General features: G+C 39.0%; 1 protein-coding gene across 2 annotated transcripts in view; it reads left to right on the plus strand.

The window, feature by feature from the left end:
• Positions 1-1,880, plus strand: part of ELAVL1 (ELAV like RNA binding protein 1) — a 65,748-nt gene extending 63,868 nt beyond the window's left edge. For both annotated transcript variants that reach the window (XM_090027661.1, XM_090027660.1), the window contains exon 6: positions 373-1,880. In XM_090027661.1, the coding sequence (XP_089883787.1) occupies positions 373-697 (325 nt within the window). In that variant the 3' untranslated portion in view covers positions 698-1,880. The remainder of the gene's footprint in view (positions 1-372) is intronic.
• Positions 1,881-16,202: the final 14,322 nt, after the last annotated feature.

The raw sequence follows: 16,202 nt of genomic DNA on the forward strand, positions 1-16,202 counted from the left end.
CTGGTACTCAGTAGCATTTAGTAGTTCAATACTGATGCCATAAAGTATCCTGAAAGTTTTTAGATGAGCTTCAGACTAGCATTGATTGCTCCACATAGTGGAAATTGCATAATCCTACTTTGCAGCTATTGCCTAGCTTAGCCCTTTCTCCTTCATAATTTCCCCTTGCTCCTGGTGACAAATTCAAAGCACTTGACTCTTTTTTTGTTCCTCTTTCTACCTGCTGACATTTGGTTATCCTATGGTAAATGGGGAGGGTCAAATATTTTGACTAGAAGTTTTAAGAATATTTATTCAGTTGCTTCCCATTCAAATTAATTTATTTGATTGAATTGAACTTTTACATGAAATATTGTGCTTTTTATTTGCTAGGTTCTCTCCTATGGGTGTAGATCACATGAGTGGGCTTTCTGGTGTAAATGTTCCAGGAAACGCATCTTCTGGCTGGTGTATCTTCATCTACAACCTTGGTCAAGATGCTGATGAGGGAATCCTTTGGCAGATGTTTGGCCCCTTTGGTGCGGTTACCAATGTGAAAGTTATTCGAGATTTCAACACCAACAAGTGCAAAGGTTTTGGTTTTGTGACCATGACAAACTATGAAGAAGCTGCAATGGCCATAGCAAGTCTTAATGGCTACCGCCTGGGGGACAAAATCTTACAGGTTTCCTTCAAAACCAACAAGTCCCACAAATAACTTGCTCGTGCTTTTTGTATGGAAATAGATAATTGAGTGACAGAAGTTGAAACATTTTTGTTAGTGTAAAACTCATTTTGCGCCAATTTTCACAAGTGTTTGTCTTAGTCTAAATGAGAAGTGAAAAAGGTTTTTATACTCTGGGATGCAACTGACATGTTCAAATGTTTGAAATCCCACAATGTTAGACCAATTTTAAGTTCCTTAAGTTATTTCATTGAAAACATATATATAAGAAGCCCCTAATAGCTTAAGTCCCTCTGGATGGTGGTAAAATTGAAGCATGCTTTCACTTATGAGACTGAATTTTGTTCCATTGAATATTGTCTGCAAAAACTGGAATTTTTTTATTCGAACTATCTAGCTGACTCCATTAGTGTGTCATTCCCCCACCCCCTTTGAAGCTTGGAAAAAAAGTTGAAAGCACTGTTGTTTTAGTTGGCAGTATACTGCTTTATAAAGTAATTTTCATTGCTACATTTAGTTGAGGAGTAGACTTTATAAAGTGAAGGTCTTGTAAGTAGTAGCATGCTAGCATAACTTTTAACACCATTGATGAGGTAAGTTGCACACTGAAGAGTAGCCAAGTTGTCAAATTAAAAGGTTTTACAAATACTTTTAAAGCCCATTTTCTAACAGGAATGGACCAAAGAGTTTCAGAGAAACTCTGTGAAGATTTCAGAGTCAAAACGAAACTCCAAAAACAGTGTGAATATATGTTGTTTACCAAACTGAATCTCTTCTGTCCAGATATCAATGCATGGTGCACTACTTACTGGTACATTATAATGCAGCAAGATTCTTACTCATTTTCAAAGATCGTTATTGTTTTGAATACCTAAGGGCAGTTTTATTTTGTAAAAACAGTTAAACATTTGAGCATTGTATTTCTCGCATCCCTTCTAATGAGTGCTAGATTTTTCTATTTTAATAGGATTTTGTTTTGATGACTAGCTTTACGTATTGAACACTCAGCAGAAAAGTACTTACTTCTTGCAAGTTAGATATTACTTTAAAAAACCTTGATTTGTAGATTTAAAGATTAATCCCCCAAGTTTTCTGCAGACTGCCTTGAATCTTTGAGTTGTTCTGTTTCTGTTAATTTTCTTTTGCTTTTTTGTGTTTTTTGTTTGTTTTTACTTTTGCATTTAAGACCATTAAATTTGATTTTGTTTTGCTCAAATTTTGTTTTGTTTTTTATTTTATATTATTTTTTTTGCTAAGTATTGCACAAAGTGTCCAGCTTTTAAAGAGTATTGTTTTAAAAAAAAGAACTGTAGTTCTTCATTAAAATAATATAATTCTCCTTTGGCAGATGCATAGGAGAAAAAATTATGTGAAAATAAAAGCACTATAACAAACCTGTCACATAAAAAGTATGTGCCACAGTGATTTAAAAATATGGTAGATGTTCCTTTTAGAAAGTCTGAAAAGGATTTTCTTATGTCAGATACAGCATATGCAGGGGAGGTAGGTACATAGTGTGCAGGAGTAGGGTCTTCCACCTGAGTGACTTTTAAGACCATTATCTGGGTTTTCTCACCAAAGTTCAGAGGAAATGCAGAAATCGGGACAATGCAGCAGCATTTTTCTTTTGAGCGAATCTCTGCCAATCTCCAAAAAACAATGAGTAGTCAGGCCTCCCCTTTGGGTTTTGGAGATGGTTCAGTGCACGTGTTTGTTTAGTGCCCAAAAGCTGGTTCTTGAAGATTCTGCTTTGCAGCCCTCTTTCAGCAGCAGGACCTGCAGTCCTGTGCCACCCCTGGATTTCTGTCCCCTCCTTGTTGCCATCGTTTATTTTTGGCACTCTTCCTCTTGTTCAGACAACTGTGGGACTTTGCTCTAATTTCAGTGTGTGTGTTTGGCGGGGGGGGGATTGTTTTTTCCTTCAGTCAGCAGGCATTCATTCACCTATCCAGTAACCTGCTAGTTTGTTGCTGTACATAGCCCTTCTTGGCTGACTCCAGGAGAGCTCAGTGGTGGTAGACATCATCTCTGGCTATGTAGCACGAGCGAGGCTGAGTTCACGTGCAGTTGATTCAAGTGCTCTCTACTATTTTATAGATGCAACCTTCCCTTTTCTGCCAATCCCAAGCTCTTGAGGCGCATCCATCCTCAGATAGGTTGGATGTCCTTTCTAAACAATAGCCCTGGAACGGGACCCTTCACCAGCCCCTTTCCCATGTGTTTCCATTTCCTTCCCTTCTCAGAAAATTGTCCTTTCCCCATGTCCTCTGGACATTAGCAGTGTTGCTCGACTCATTGCTCCATATTGCATCCTGAGATCCTTATTTAAATAAACACACTCCATCCTTTTCCATCACCTCTGTCTTCAGAACTTTTTGTGCCTTTTGACTCTTCCATCAGTACATCTATCAAGATCCCAGGATCTTCCTTGTAGTTGCTTTCACTTCCTGGCTCCTTAAAAAAATAATATATATAAAAAAATATATAATATTATAAATATATAATATATTTATATTTTTATATATATAAAAACACACACACTAAGAGTAAGGCTTGGTAAGCTCTCAGTAGTAAAACTAACATAGCCTACTCAAGATGTTTTACAGAGTAGCACCCCCGTTTAACACATAGTATTATATATATAATTTATTAAAAGGTTAAAAGGGGGATGCTACTCTGTAAAACATCTTGAGTAGGCTATGTTAGGAGTTTTACTATTGCGAGCTTACCAAGCCTTACTCTCAGTTTAAAATTTTCCTTGAAGATTTTGTGACACCACTGTCCTTTTGTTGGTGGCTTCAGCTGCATTAATTTTTTTTTTGTCTTGTGTTCTTCTCTTACATGAGTGAGGAACAATGTTATGGTTTCATCCAATGAAGAAGAATCTGTTTCTAGTAACATGTTGGGCCGTGCTTGCTTTCATCGGGTTTCTTTTCATCCTGTTTAATGTTGTCTGTTTGATTCGTCTGAGTAAGCTACCACTCTTCCAGCCAGGAGAAAAGGGAAGAAAAGAAACGGTTCTTTTAATTTCTTGAGGAGTGGAATGTGTCCCTTTGAGTCATCCAAGCCACTTCATTTCTAGATTAGACCTCCTTGTCACCACCCACAGTGTTGCCAGTCTGACTCCACAAAAGCAGAGAAATTTTGGTGTGCATTCACTTTCTGATAACTAAGATAAGTGAGTTTTGACTCTTGCTGGGCCTCCCATTTCTCAGTCCATCTGTAAAGACCGCATGGTGGAGGTTCAGCAAAACTCTGAAGTCCAATAAAAGAAATCTTTCAATTTCTTCTGCTTGATGGTTTGGAAGGCCTCGTACTCTGTATCTAAGCATCTAGTGCACTAGGTATTTTCCAGTTTTTATCAGAACATCAGCATTTCTAGTATTTTTTTTTGGCACTTCATCTGTTGGGGAGTGTACAAATCATTATTCTTCCTTTTGGATGACCAAGTAGTCAAAACAAATGCTTCAGGAAAGCACCTCTGTTTCAATCTGTGTTCCATGTTGCAGCTTTTTGAGCTGTAAAACTCATTCTCAAGAGCTTATACATGTAAAAGCCCATTTTCCATTTCAGATTTCTCATCAGTCAAAACAGGGAAGTAAGATACAGTAAAATGCCAGGTCTTGCTAACTGGACTAAGGTATCCTGATCAGATCAGCCCTGCACATGCTGAATCTGACACACAATTGGCTGCACTATCCGAGGACTCTTCTGACTTTAGCCCTTTGTGATAATGGTGAAATATCTGTGGGTACCTTTAATCTGCTTCCCCTCCCTAGCATTCAGACATCACTCTGGTGTTTACCTAATGAAAAGCCAAATTGATAATCTCTTGGACATCAAATGCTACAATTACTGTGCCTCAGAGGATAATGTGTGTGCACTGGGTTAGGTGGTATCAAGGCTCTAATCCAAAGAAGAATCTGAACTTCACAGAATCAAGATTAGTGGGTCTGGAGGGCATTAGCCTTTTCACTGGCCATCCTGATTGTGCCAACTGGAATCATGGAAGCTTAAAACATTTTCTGAGAACGAGCCTATTTTTCATTCACTTACCTTTACCTTCATTCAAGAAAACCTTGATGAATGCTCAAGGGACTAGCAGGTGAAAGAACAGTAAAACAAATTGGTGATGTTTTTTGTTTTTTTTTTAAAACCAAGTGGGTCAATTTAAAAGTTAATTTGTTATATCATTTGTTATGACATTCAGCTACCTTCATCCTGCCTTAAATTATAAGGACATTTGGTTTTGGAAGGTGAATGCTCTAGTGATTTTAAACACACTAGTGACTAAAACATACACACAGTGGCATGCCTTTCACTCGTATAATCCCCTTTTCTAGGATATGCCCTGATTTGAGTCAGGATAGGTTTTACTCTCTTTGGCCTGATGACCCTGACTTCTAATACTTGGGCATAGATTTGCCCCAGAATCTTGTTTTTCTACCACATATTTGAATCCTATTATGTAAAGGCCCATTTCTGTGTCTAACCCTGAACCAGCCATGGCCAGAAAAGCTGTGACAGGTTACTTTCTAGCGAGGGATTGGTATTTTTTTAATCAGAGCTGCATGACTGCCATAGGTATACCCCTTCATCAAGCCTGCAATTTCTGTTGAGAGGGGAACCTCTGCTGGCATCTTACTTCCTTTGTTTTTACCTGTCTTTCTACTCCTGCAAGAACTTCCTACCATCATAGCTCTAAGCAGGCTCTTACAGGACCAAAGTATAGGTGCTAAACACACTAACTGCATTGGACTGCCACTGTAATTTGATATGAATATGGATACCTGGCACTTCTTGCAAGGCTGGTGGAGTTTCACTCTAAGATGTGACAATTTGTAGGTAAGGTAAACCTGTCCTAATTAAAGGGTGGAATATCCTCCAAGACTGTGAAAGTGTTCTGGGCTTCGGCTGTTATTTTTTAAGAAACATAATTAAAATTTAAAATGTTAAACTTTTTTTAAAAAGTTACATTGATTGAAGGATTTATTCAGAAATGGACTTTTCCTAATTTCTTGTAACTAACAGTTCATTTACGTTCACTGCACAAGTTTCCATTATGGAAAGTTTTTTACCTTTCTGAAGGAGTCTAGCAGCTAAGGCCTATGTATCGAGTCTTCAAAAATGGGCCTCTTTTGGCTATTTACACAGAGGGACATTTCACAGTAAATGCAGTCAAAAAAATTAGTGTTGCTGTGTGCATTTGTGCAAAGGTAAATGCAACTCCTTCACATGAGAAGACAGCAACAAAATAAATCTGAGAATCATGAAAGCTATGAATGGAGCAGAAGCAAAGCAACTTGTAGCGGTTTTAGCGTGTTTCAATTACAAAGACACCAGGACTTTCTTATGCATGCACTGAAGTAAATGTTGAGAGGATCATCCTCCTCTGAAGCCATTTCATCATAACAGTTTGGATTCTTTAAACTTCTGTGCCCTACAATGCTGTAAGATGTGGAGAAAGGAGATCTGAATCAATGTAGCCATGCTGTTTTCATGTCCCTGAGCCCTGTGGCACCCTTCCATTCAACTTTCTAGGTTTGGGACTGTGCAGGATTTCAGGAGCATGCTTGGGGTGGAAGGGGAGGCATCAGGAAACGTCACTGTCCTGAGCAGTGTCCTACCAGTGGTGTGTGTTCAAACTTTTTTTTTCCTTTCCTATTGTTTGTTTGGTTTTTTGGTTTGTTTTTATTTTGATTTTCAGCACATCTGTATCATGATAGCATCAGAAAACACACTAAAAATACTGAGGTATCCAAGCCATTGGAACAAATTATGGATATATCACTGCAGTTAACTGTAGATGATCGGTATGTGGTCATTTACACTTGCAGACAGCAAATGGTTTGAATACCTTTGCACCTGAAGGTTTGTAAAGCCATCTGTTTTTGTAGTATTTTTACAGCAGCATGGAAAGTTGTAGCAATTTTACTCTTGCAAAGCAATTCAAAATTTTGAAGTAGGTTACTGTAGCACTTACTGTAGAGAACGTCCAGCAGTATAAATGTTGCTCATTCTTGAAAAGACAAGCCAATTTTTTTTTTTAATATTCAATTTCAAATGAGCTCTTTATAAGCAGTTGCAGAATTTTACATTTAATCTTCTGGATTAAGGCAATAAAATGGTGGTTCCTCAGAAGTTTTTGAAAGCTTGCTTCAGTTTAGCATACAACTGAAATAACTAAAGTTTAAACTTAAAGTTTCCTTAATTATATAACATGTAATGGACTTCAGAAGGATGTCTCTAAATATGCTAGATTAGTTCTAACAAAAAATTTATTGGAATTAGGCCCCCTGATATGTTACTTGCAAAGCATTGTTACAGTTTCAAAACATGTTGTTTTTTCATTGTACAATTTTTAATGAATTATTGGTTCACCATAATTTACAAAAGTAAAATATAGAGCTTTGTGTCATAATACTACCTCTTAGTGCAGTGTTGCTGAACCTCCAGCCTGCAGGCTGAATCCAGCGTGCAGGTCTATATAATAGGGCTTGCAGAGCTCCCTGTGAGTCCAGACATTTGACAGTGGGGGAGTGGTGACAGCATTAATTGCCATGTCTTCCAGAGCCTTAGCAATTAATGCTGCTGCTGCTCCTTGCTTCCAAAATTCTGGACCTGTGGGGAACACGGCAGGCCAGAAGGCCCTGCACACCAGATTGCATCAATACATGGGGTAGCTCTGTGGTCAGATCTGGTGTGTGGGCCAGATCCCGCAGATGGATTGATCTGCAGTTGAGCTGATGCACAGGATCACACCCTGACTCAACCCCACACACTAGCTGCACATGGGATCTGGTTCATAGATCAGCCCTGCCCATGGGATCCAGCCTGTGGACCAGCCCTGAGTCACTCATGCAGCCTGCAGGGCCAGAAGGTTGAGCACAGCTGTCTTAGTGTAAGTTACCATATATTTTGACTTCCATTATAGGGAAGCTTGCTCTTAGTAACACTGTCAATTAAGCACCTTATTATACCATTTCTATATTTTGACACCTAAGTAAAGCTTTAGGTAAAAGGGACCAAATTCACACCTAGCATCAGCAGGCACAACTCCATTCATGGGGTTGTATCCATTTCTTCAAGGAGTGAATTTGTCACTGTGTACCATGTGTACTTTAATCTCTGTTTGGCAGCAGGGGGACACCTGTTGTCTTCAAGGCAGGTTCCTAACCATGGGTCTGCATTTACTGTTTCAAGTTGGGAAATCCCAACACTATCCCAAGATGGTTGAATAAACATTGATAAAGTTCAGCATATGATAGGCATATACTACTTGTTTCCACTGTGTTATAAAACTACAAGAAATAAGAGAACGCAATTGCTTCACTTTTATTTGTAAGAAAAGGTACTTGTATAATGCAAAACTTTAGTATCTACATGGTGCAACCAGTAGAATTGAAAATTAAGTTAACTTAAAACAAAACACCTTTTCTTGGTTTAAATCAAATACAGCATTATTTTTTTCCATTTGCCTTGTTTGTAGCCTTCATATGTAGTAAAAAGTGAAAAATTAGGTGTATCTTTCTCCCTGTGCATGATTAAAAAACCCACAATTGATGTTAAACTCCTATGATTTCTAAAACAACACAAAGCACCCAGTGAGTGGCTTTGGTTTTAGAACCTGTTACTTTGTTCAGTCTTGCTGCAGTTTTGTTATATATCACACCTGGTTAAAAAAAGGATCAATTTAAACTACAAATATTTTTCTGTTGAGTGGAACTTTAAACACTAAATGCATTTGTTTAATAATGATGGAAATTCAGTAAAAGTGGAACTACCATCTGAAATCTTGAAATATTGCTACTGAGTTCACACTTTAAAATTATTCTCATTAATTATCGTTCCCTATTTTTAGGCATTTTAAAATAACCTTTCAGTGATAAAGGTAAACTTTTTCACTTGGTCATTAAGAAGAAAATGACTTGAGACATTTGAAGCATCATAATTTTGGATAAATCTTTATTTGATCAGTAACTTTGAATAATACTGTACTTATAGTCTTTTTACTGATTTTTTTTTTTCCTTTCCCTTAACTTATGTAACCTTTTTGTTTATAAAGTAATCTGTGTGGGACAGAAGACTTTATCAATTGTTTTCCATACTGTACAGTATATGGTTAAACATTTTGTATATTTAGTGTGTTTTTAAGTTATTGATTTGTTTTATATCAAATAATTTATTTTTCAGGTACCATTTTCATTTTAACTTTGTTTTTACATGGGTTTATTTTAAATAAAGTATGACACTGCTTTCCAAATGTCTAAAATGAAGTTGAATCCCATTGTGTTATTTTGAGAGTACTTATGCAGATTTAGCTTATTTTAGTAATATTTTCAGACATGTACCAAGACCATCTTTTCATTGCATTTTAACTCATACGCTTGGAAGCTCTTAGTAATGTTTTTTAAGCAACAAACGTAAAAAAGAAAGTTTTACTATTCAAGAACTCCACTTCTTAAAGGACCTATGAAAGAAGAATAATTTTTGTAGTACCCTGTGGATGGAGTAAGACCATTCTATTTTCTAAATGGTATTCACTAAAGTTAAAAAAAATAAAATAAAAAAAAACAAAACACAAATCGCTTGCAAAATTTTCAGAATTTTTAAAAATACAAAGTAAATAATTTGTAAATAGCATAAAGGCTTTTTTTTCTTGTTGTTTTTACCACGTGCTCATTGCTATTTTTGTTAAACGCTGTTCAAAACTTGTTCATAATGTTTCTAAGTGATCCGGAATGAAAACTAAAGTATTTTTAAATATAAAATTACAGTTTGGGGTTTTGCTTAATTTTTACATGTTAAAATACTTTGTTTTCTCCACAGGGATTGGATATTGTTGTGCGTTGTACATTACCTGATTGGAATGCTGAAATTTTTTCAGAAGGATCTGTGTTTTCTTGAAACAGGATAATCAAGATTGCTACACAATAGATTTTGGTTATTTGTAATGTTATCGGCAAAGATGGAATTAAAATAAGGCACATGGTTTACTTTTTATTTGCAGGAAAACATGTTGTGTTTTTTCCCTTCAAATGCTGGTTTTTACATTGACTGAGCAGGTTTTTAAATCAAATTATAGAGTGCCTCAAAGCCTACTTTGAAGTTTTGAGAGGCAAATGGGTTTCTCTTGAAAATTGTGTGGAAGGATTTATCTTTTAAGTCACGTAGGAAGTTTTAAGTGGATTTTGGTGAATTCCTTTCCCTTGTTTCTTTATGATACTTTTTTCTTTTGAGAGGCAAAGGTTACTATCAGGTGGGCAGGGTGCTGGGCTTTAAGTATGTGATCAAGGCCAGTTTAACCCTTTAGTGGACCGTAGGCAAACAGCTCACAGGCCCCTGCTTTTTTCACTTAATTATAAGATGTAAAATAAGCACAACCGGGACCCTTCACTTAGGGCCCTAGGCATATGCCTAGTTTGCTCATGCAGTAATCTGGCTCTGTTTGTGATTGCCCAGCTTCTGCTAAAGAAACCATCACTTGATGCTAACTCCCAAGCCAATTATTACTCTTGTCCTCCACCCTCCCCTTTTTGGGGAAGGTCAATGAACAGATGCTCACCTGACTGTTCCAGGCATAACTGGATGCCATTGGTTTCCTGGACCACTGTCAATCTAACTTTCTTCCTAGAGACAGCACCGAGACTGTGTGCGCTTATGGCTTTGGTGGGTGATCTTTGCCTGGAGATCAGCAAGGGAAATTGCCCTGCTGATCTTCAGCAGCCTTTGGTTGCAGTTGACCATGAAATACTTACATGACCTGGTGGGTGTTTTGTAGGACACCTCTAAATTGGGTCTGCTTTTTCTTAACAACGGAGGTCCCAGAGGGTGGTGACAGGCAAGTGCTTGGCATCCCCTCGGGGATCTTTCTGTGAGGTCCCCCAAGACCTGTCACCCCTCCTGTTCAATGTATATATGAGACCACTGCATGAAATTTGTGCAGAGTTTTGGCGTGAGATGCCATCAGTGTACTAATGACACCCAGCTCTACCTCTCCTCTTCTGACCATGACCTCAGTCTCAATCCTTTTCCAGTGCCTGGCTGCATTTGAGAACTGGATGTGGGTGAGCCAGTTTAAACTGACAGAGATGGGTAGACCACTTGACTTGTGGGGGAATGGGACAGTTATCACTAATGTGGTTCAGCTTCCCCTTGTTATGTATTGGGTTCGTCATATGGCAGCAGTGGCCAGGAATACCTGTCACCAGCTCCATCTGGTGCAAATGCTATGACCATTTCTTTCAGATTCAGACCCGGCTACCATCATCCATGCCTTTGACCTCAAGGCTAGACTTCTGCAATGTCCTTATTTAGGGCTGCCCTTGAAAACCATCTGGAAGCTGCAGTAAGTGCAGAACATAGTGGCTTGCCTTCTGACAGGGTGGGTCACCAGGAGCACATAAATCCAGTGCTCCAGGGTCTGCTCTGTCTCCCAATAGCATTCTGGACACAATTCAAGGTGCTGGTTTTGAACTACAAAAAAAAAAAAAATGATCTGAGTCTTGTATATCTAAGTTCTCCCTTACACCCCAGCATGATTCCTAAGGTCAGTTGAAAATAACCACCTGCAAGTACCATCAGGATCTTAAGTCCACTTGGCAAAAATGCTTTGGAGGTTGTTCTTGGCAGCTGGTCCTTAGCTCTTGAGGCCTGCCAGAGCCCAAGCCTGGATATCTTTTGGAAGCTCTCCAACCTTCCTATTTGTGCAAGCATTTCGCAGGCAGAGCTAAGCTGAGATATTGCATTTGCCAGGGTTGGGGAGAGGTGGTCTCAATTTTATGTTGATAGTCTTATTCCCTTTAAAATGTTTTGTTCTCTTGTCATTGCTGTTTTATGATATCCCATTCTCTTATTGTAAGCAGCTCTTTGGGAAGGTGGCATATAAATCAAATAAATAGTTTTTTAGTCTCAGGAAAAAACATCAAGTAATTGTATAAAGTGACTCTCTTTGAAAGAGAGGCCCATGATAGTTTTCTTTCATTTATTTGTGGAAAACATTCTGCCCAGTTAAATCGTATCAACCTCTTTGTTCAGTTGTCTTCTCTGAACGCACTGTGTTCAAATAGCACAATGACGTTTCTTCTTTGCTTCACTGGCAGAAAGTCTGCCATTTCTTGATTTTGAGGTCAATGTCAGGCAAAGTTAGGTAAAACAGTGTTTTTATGTTGTTCTTTAGCCATAAAAATCATCATTTAGCTGTCTTTCTGAGTCGTGATTTCCTCTATGTCCTGGGAATTTTGAGACGGGCTCAGATTCTGCATTACCTTGCACGTATGTAGTTATTTATAGCAGTGCAATGTGGGTGTAGAACAATATCTAATAAGGTATCCTGCACCTGTATTAAGGACTGCATGAGATACAGGGCACTAGAGAATCAGGCACATAAGTTGTTGTTCTTGCTAATTCTGACCTCGTTAAAACGTATAATATCAAATTAAATTATTCCTGCCTCTCACTTGATTAGCCTAGCATGGTAAACCGTAGATCAAGGTTTTCATGACAGATATGAAGTAGGCATCAGGGTTTACTCTTTAAATAATTAACAACAACAGTTAGACCAAGATGCATCTAAATCCCTTTTATTTGGTTTAGTGCATTTTAAATTGGGTTTACAGCTGTCCTGAGCTTACTTCCTCAAACTAAGCCAGACTGCTTTTCTTACCCTCTTCATTTCCTTTTTTTTTTTTTTTTTTAATAGGCTTTTAGTCCTATGTGCTTCAATAAACAGGTTTGCTGTAACTGGTAGAATGTTTTCTACCCTCTTATATGAAAAATCACAAGAACGATGCTAACTTACTGTGCCTGCTTTCAAGTTGCAAACAGAATACACTAAAACCAGACATTTTCTGCTGCTGCCTCCTTGCAGTAATAGCTGCTACTACTGGATTCAAAGCTGGACAGACTAACTCCCAAATGGAGTTTCCCTGTTATGTAGTGCTCCCAGAAAAAGTAGTCATTCAGCTTCTGGAGATCACCGCTTCCTAGATTTTTCAAAGCTTATCTCACTTCGCCTGCAGAAAGAAAATCGGGTGGAATCATCTTCATTTTAAGTTCCAACCGTTTTATGCTCTAAAGACTTTAGAGTAAAAGGGTTAAGTGCTCCACTCGCTTCCTGTGTATTGGTATTTCAGGAAGGTATCTGGGACTATTTCCATAAAGGTCTGCAGCCTGATGCTGTTTCTCTTCTGTCATATCTCGATGTGTATGTGAATCTATTAAAATATATTCTTTATTCTAAAACAGGAAAATAAGTTTTTGTTTTCTCAAGTTTCATAGCATCTAAGAATCCCATGTAGTTACCATAGAAAAACTAGTTGTCCCCCCCCCCCCCCCAGCTTACCCCCCTTTCAAATTCTTTACTGTGAGGCAGGCTGCCAGCCCAATAATTTTTTTTTTGACCATCTGCAAACTTTTTACTGACTGACTCTTTCTTTTTACTGACACTTCTATTGTCAGTAAAAATAAATAAGATCTTGGGTTGGCAACTGCAGCAATGGGGGTAACAGGATGTCCCCTACTTGCTTCATACCCTGACACCCCTAACTGCACCCTGTAGCATGCTGTCTCCCCAGTCTTATGCCCTGCTCCCGTAGCTGCAGCACAGACTGACCCTGAAGAAGCCTACCTGCAACCCAGCAATATTACAGGATGAGAAGCAGCAGCACATGGCTAGAGGGGGAGGCCTCTACAAAGCACTGAAAGAGGGCAGCTTCCTGCTGGGTGTTGCACTCCTGTTGGGACACCAGATGGTGCTGCTTTGCTCTGTCTGTCAATCAGTCAAGCTCCCGCTGTCCAGCTTCATTCCAAGAGGGATCCTAACAAAGCAGCAGGAGCTTGATTTTTTTACAGAGGGTTTAAATTTACTTACGGACTTTATGGACAGGTGGTTTTACGGCTGTCCATATTTATGGGCAGCTAGAAACTGCCTCTGTCTTTGTAAAGGCATTCTCTTCTTTTCCTTTTGCTGGCAGGAACGGGCAGAAACGGAAAAAGTGGAAAGTTTAGGATAACTCATTTGATGTCTGATCTACCACAAATAGAAGTGAATAAATAACATGAACTGTAGAGAGATGCCTTTCTCTTTCCTCTTCACTCACACCCTGCAATTACCTTTTATCTGTGCCTCATGTAGAAAATGTTAAATTAGTAGAGCTGGTCTGATTCTAGTTCTTCACCACACATATTTACTAACAATTTGTTGGAGAAGATTTCTTTGTAATGAAAGCTCTTCACACTCATTTTGGACATATTTGAGTCAAAATGAGACTTTTTCAGCTTAACGGGCAAATTCAGAACACAGTACTATATATGCAAAATGAAAACCTTAAAAGCTAGATAATCACATGGATCTCTCTCCACAAAGCTCTAGTTGGAATGTGCAGTAAGATAAATGTACTTCATCCTAAATTGGTATTTATGGAAAAATTTACTGAAACATTTTTAAAAAATGAGATTTGGCTTATTCCTGGATCCATTGCTGTTTGTGATTTGTAAGTTAGTAACACTACTTTTTTTTTTCTTTTTGAAGGCTCTAATTGCAACTGATCCTCCTCTAACCAGTGGAATTAATTCTCCTGGTTCCTGCAGCCTCTGTATACTTCCCCAGTAGCATATAAATGCCATAAAAGTGGGCAGAATGCACTTAGCCTAAAAGCAGTATAGGAGCCAATATAACCAGTGCTGTGTTTCCCTTTCTTCCCATACCCTTTTGTAAGAAGCATGTTAGAAGGCATTGAAGGGAATGTGGGGAAAGGGTGCCCATAGCGCTCGTTGCTATATGGATTCTGGCCTGTAGTGCAGCTTAGCACAGGTTCAGCTGCTGTAAGGTTAGGGCAGCTTGTGGGGAAAATCCAGTTCATGCCAGAGAATGTTTTGGTGTCAACAGCAAACCAGCATTGCAAAATGTAATATAGAACTATTTCCGTTTCCTTTTCACCCTTCCAAACCTATGTTTTTCTTTGATTCTTCCTTCTGTCTCAACTTTCAGGAGACAGCCTTGGTCACTGCATGTACCTTTTATACCCTTAAAAATCTAGGTTTTACTTCCGTAACTAACTCTTGCAGTCATTTTCATACCATAATGCAATCGGTCAGTAAACAAGATATGGAAGTAAAAAAAAAAAAAAAATAATAATCTGCATTTGGGTAAAAAAAAGTGCTTTATGTCCCTTTAGCATTTCTAAGATGACTAATACTGATGCAGGAAAATATGTTTTCTGTAAGTTTTCCCAAACCTCAGTACTGTGTTTTAAAAAAAAAAAAAGGGCCCTCTAATGAAGACTGTCATCACTTCCTTGAAACTTCCCTTTCCCACCTACACCTTTATCCTCATAAAGCAAAGTGATGCTGTTTCCTCAAAGACTGAGCAGCCTTCATTGTAATTCTCTGTTCTTTTGGGCATCAGCTACTCTGCTTGCTAGCTTTTTATCACTGCTGCATAGGCCTTCTTAATTTGTTAATCCTTTCTTATCACAGGAATGGCGCAAGGAAGACAGTCCAGCCCCTTCAAGAATTACCATGAATGTAATGAATGAGGACTATGACTGATCTGGCACTGAACGTGACTGGCTGGGGTGCACCATCTCCTCCACGTTGTAACCCCCTTGTCGTCGGATCGCAAAATGAGCATCCAGTTTTCCTGCATTAGCTCAGCTTAGCTCAGGACTCTCTTCGTTGTAATTCTCTGTTCTCCTGTAACTCTCCAAACACAGCAGAGTTAAGGGTCCCACCAGGCACTGTTGACAGCTCTGGTGCAGAGCAAGTTAAAGGATATTCTCATATGCAACATTTTCATGTTATGTCACTTGAGATTTTGCCCTCTGTGCTCCTACCACTCACTTGGTTGGCTTAGGACAAGGGTACTCAACCTTCCAGCCCCACAGGCCAGATGAATGGCATGGGGCTGGTCCATGGGCTGGATCCTGCACACTGGGTTAGTCTGCAGGCCTGATCCAGCATGGGGTTGTCATTCCAGGTCTGGTCCCACTCACCAGTGGGATCTAGCAAGCAGAGCTGTCTCATTTGGCCTGAAGGGCTCCCCACCGCTCCAGAAATGTGATAGCAGGAGAGCTGCAGTTAACACTGCTGCAGGTCGTCTACCACCAAATTTCTGGACCCATGGGAAGACCAATGGGCTGCATGATATGGCCTTACAGGCCAGATTTGGCCTGCGTACCAGAGGTTGAGTGCCACTAGCTTAGGAAAATAGTGTTCAGGATTATATTGTCTCCTGAATGCCTGCACAACTCTACATTCAGAGGGCAGGATTCTCAGGTTGTCACCCAGTTACCCTGCTTTGAATGATGTTTTATTTTACCAGAACATGGAGTTTCTTAAAGGCAACAGCAGGTGATATTGTCAGATTTGAGCTTTTCTTTCTCTCCCTCTTTTTTTTTTTTTTTTTTTTTTTCCAATTTTGTCAATGGGTCTTTCCATCCTTTTGGTGCTTCAAAGCACCAAGTGGTCATGGAGGCAGCTTTTCACTCTCAAGTTGTGCTTGACCACTCGCTGCTTTAATTTAGGAAACTGACCTGGA

This window comes from Crocodylus siamensis, chromosome 14, assembly GCF_052110815.1.
Source record: "Crocodylus siamensis isolate JL-2025a chromosome 14, ASM5211081v1, whole genome shotgun sequence".
NCBI lineage: Eukaryota > Metazoa > Chordata > Crocodylia > Crocodylidae > Crocodylus > Crocodylus siamensis.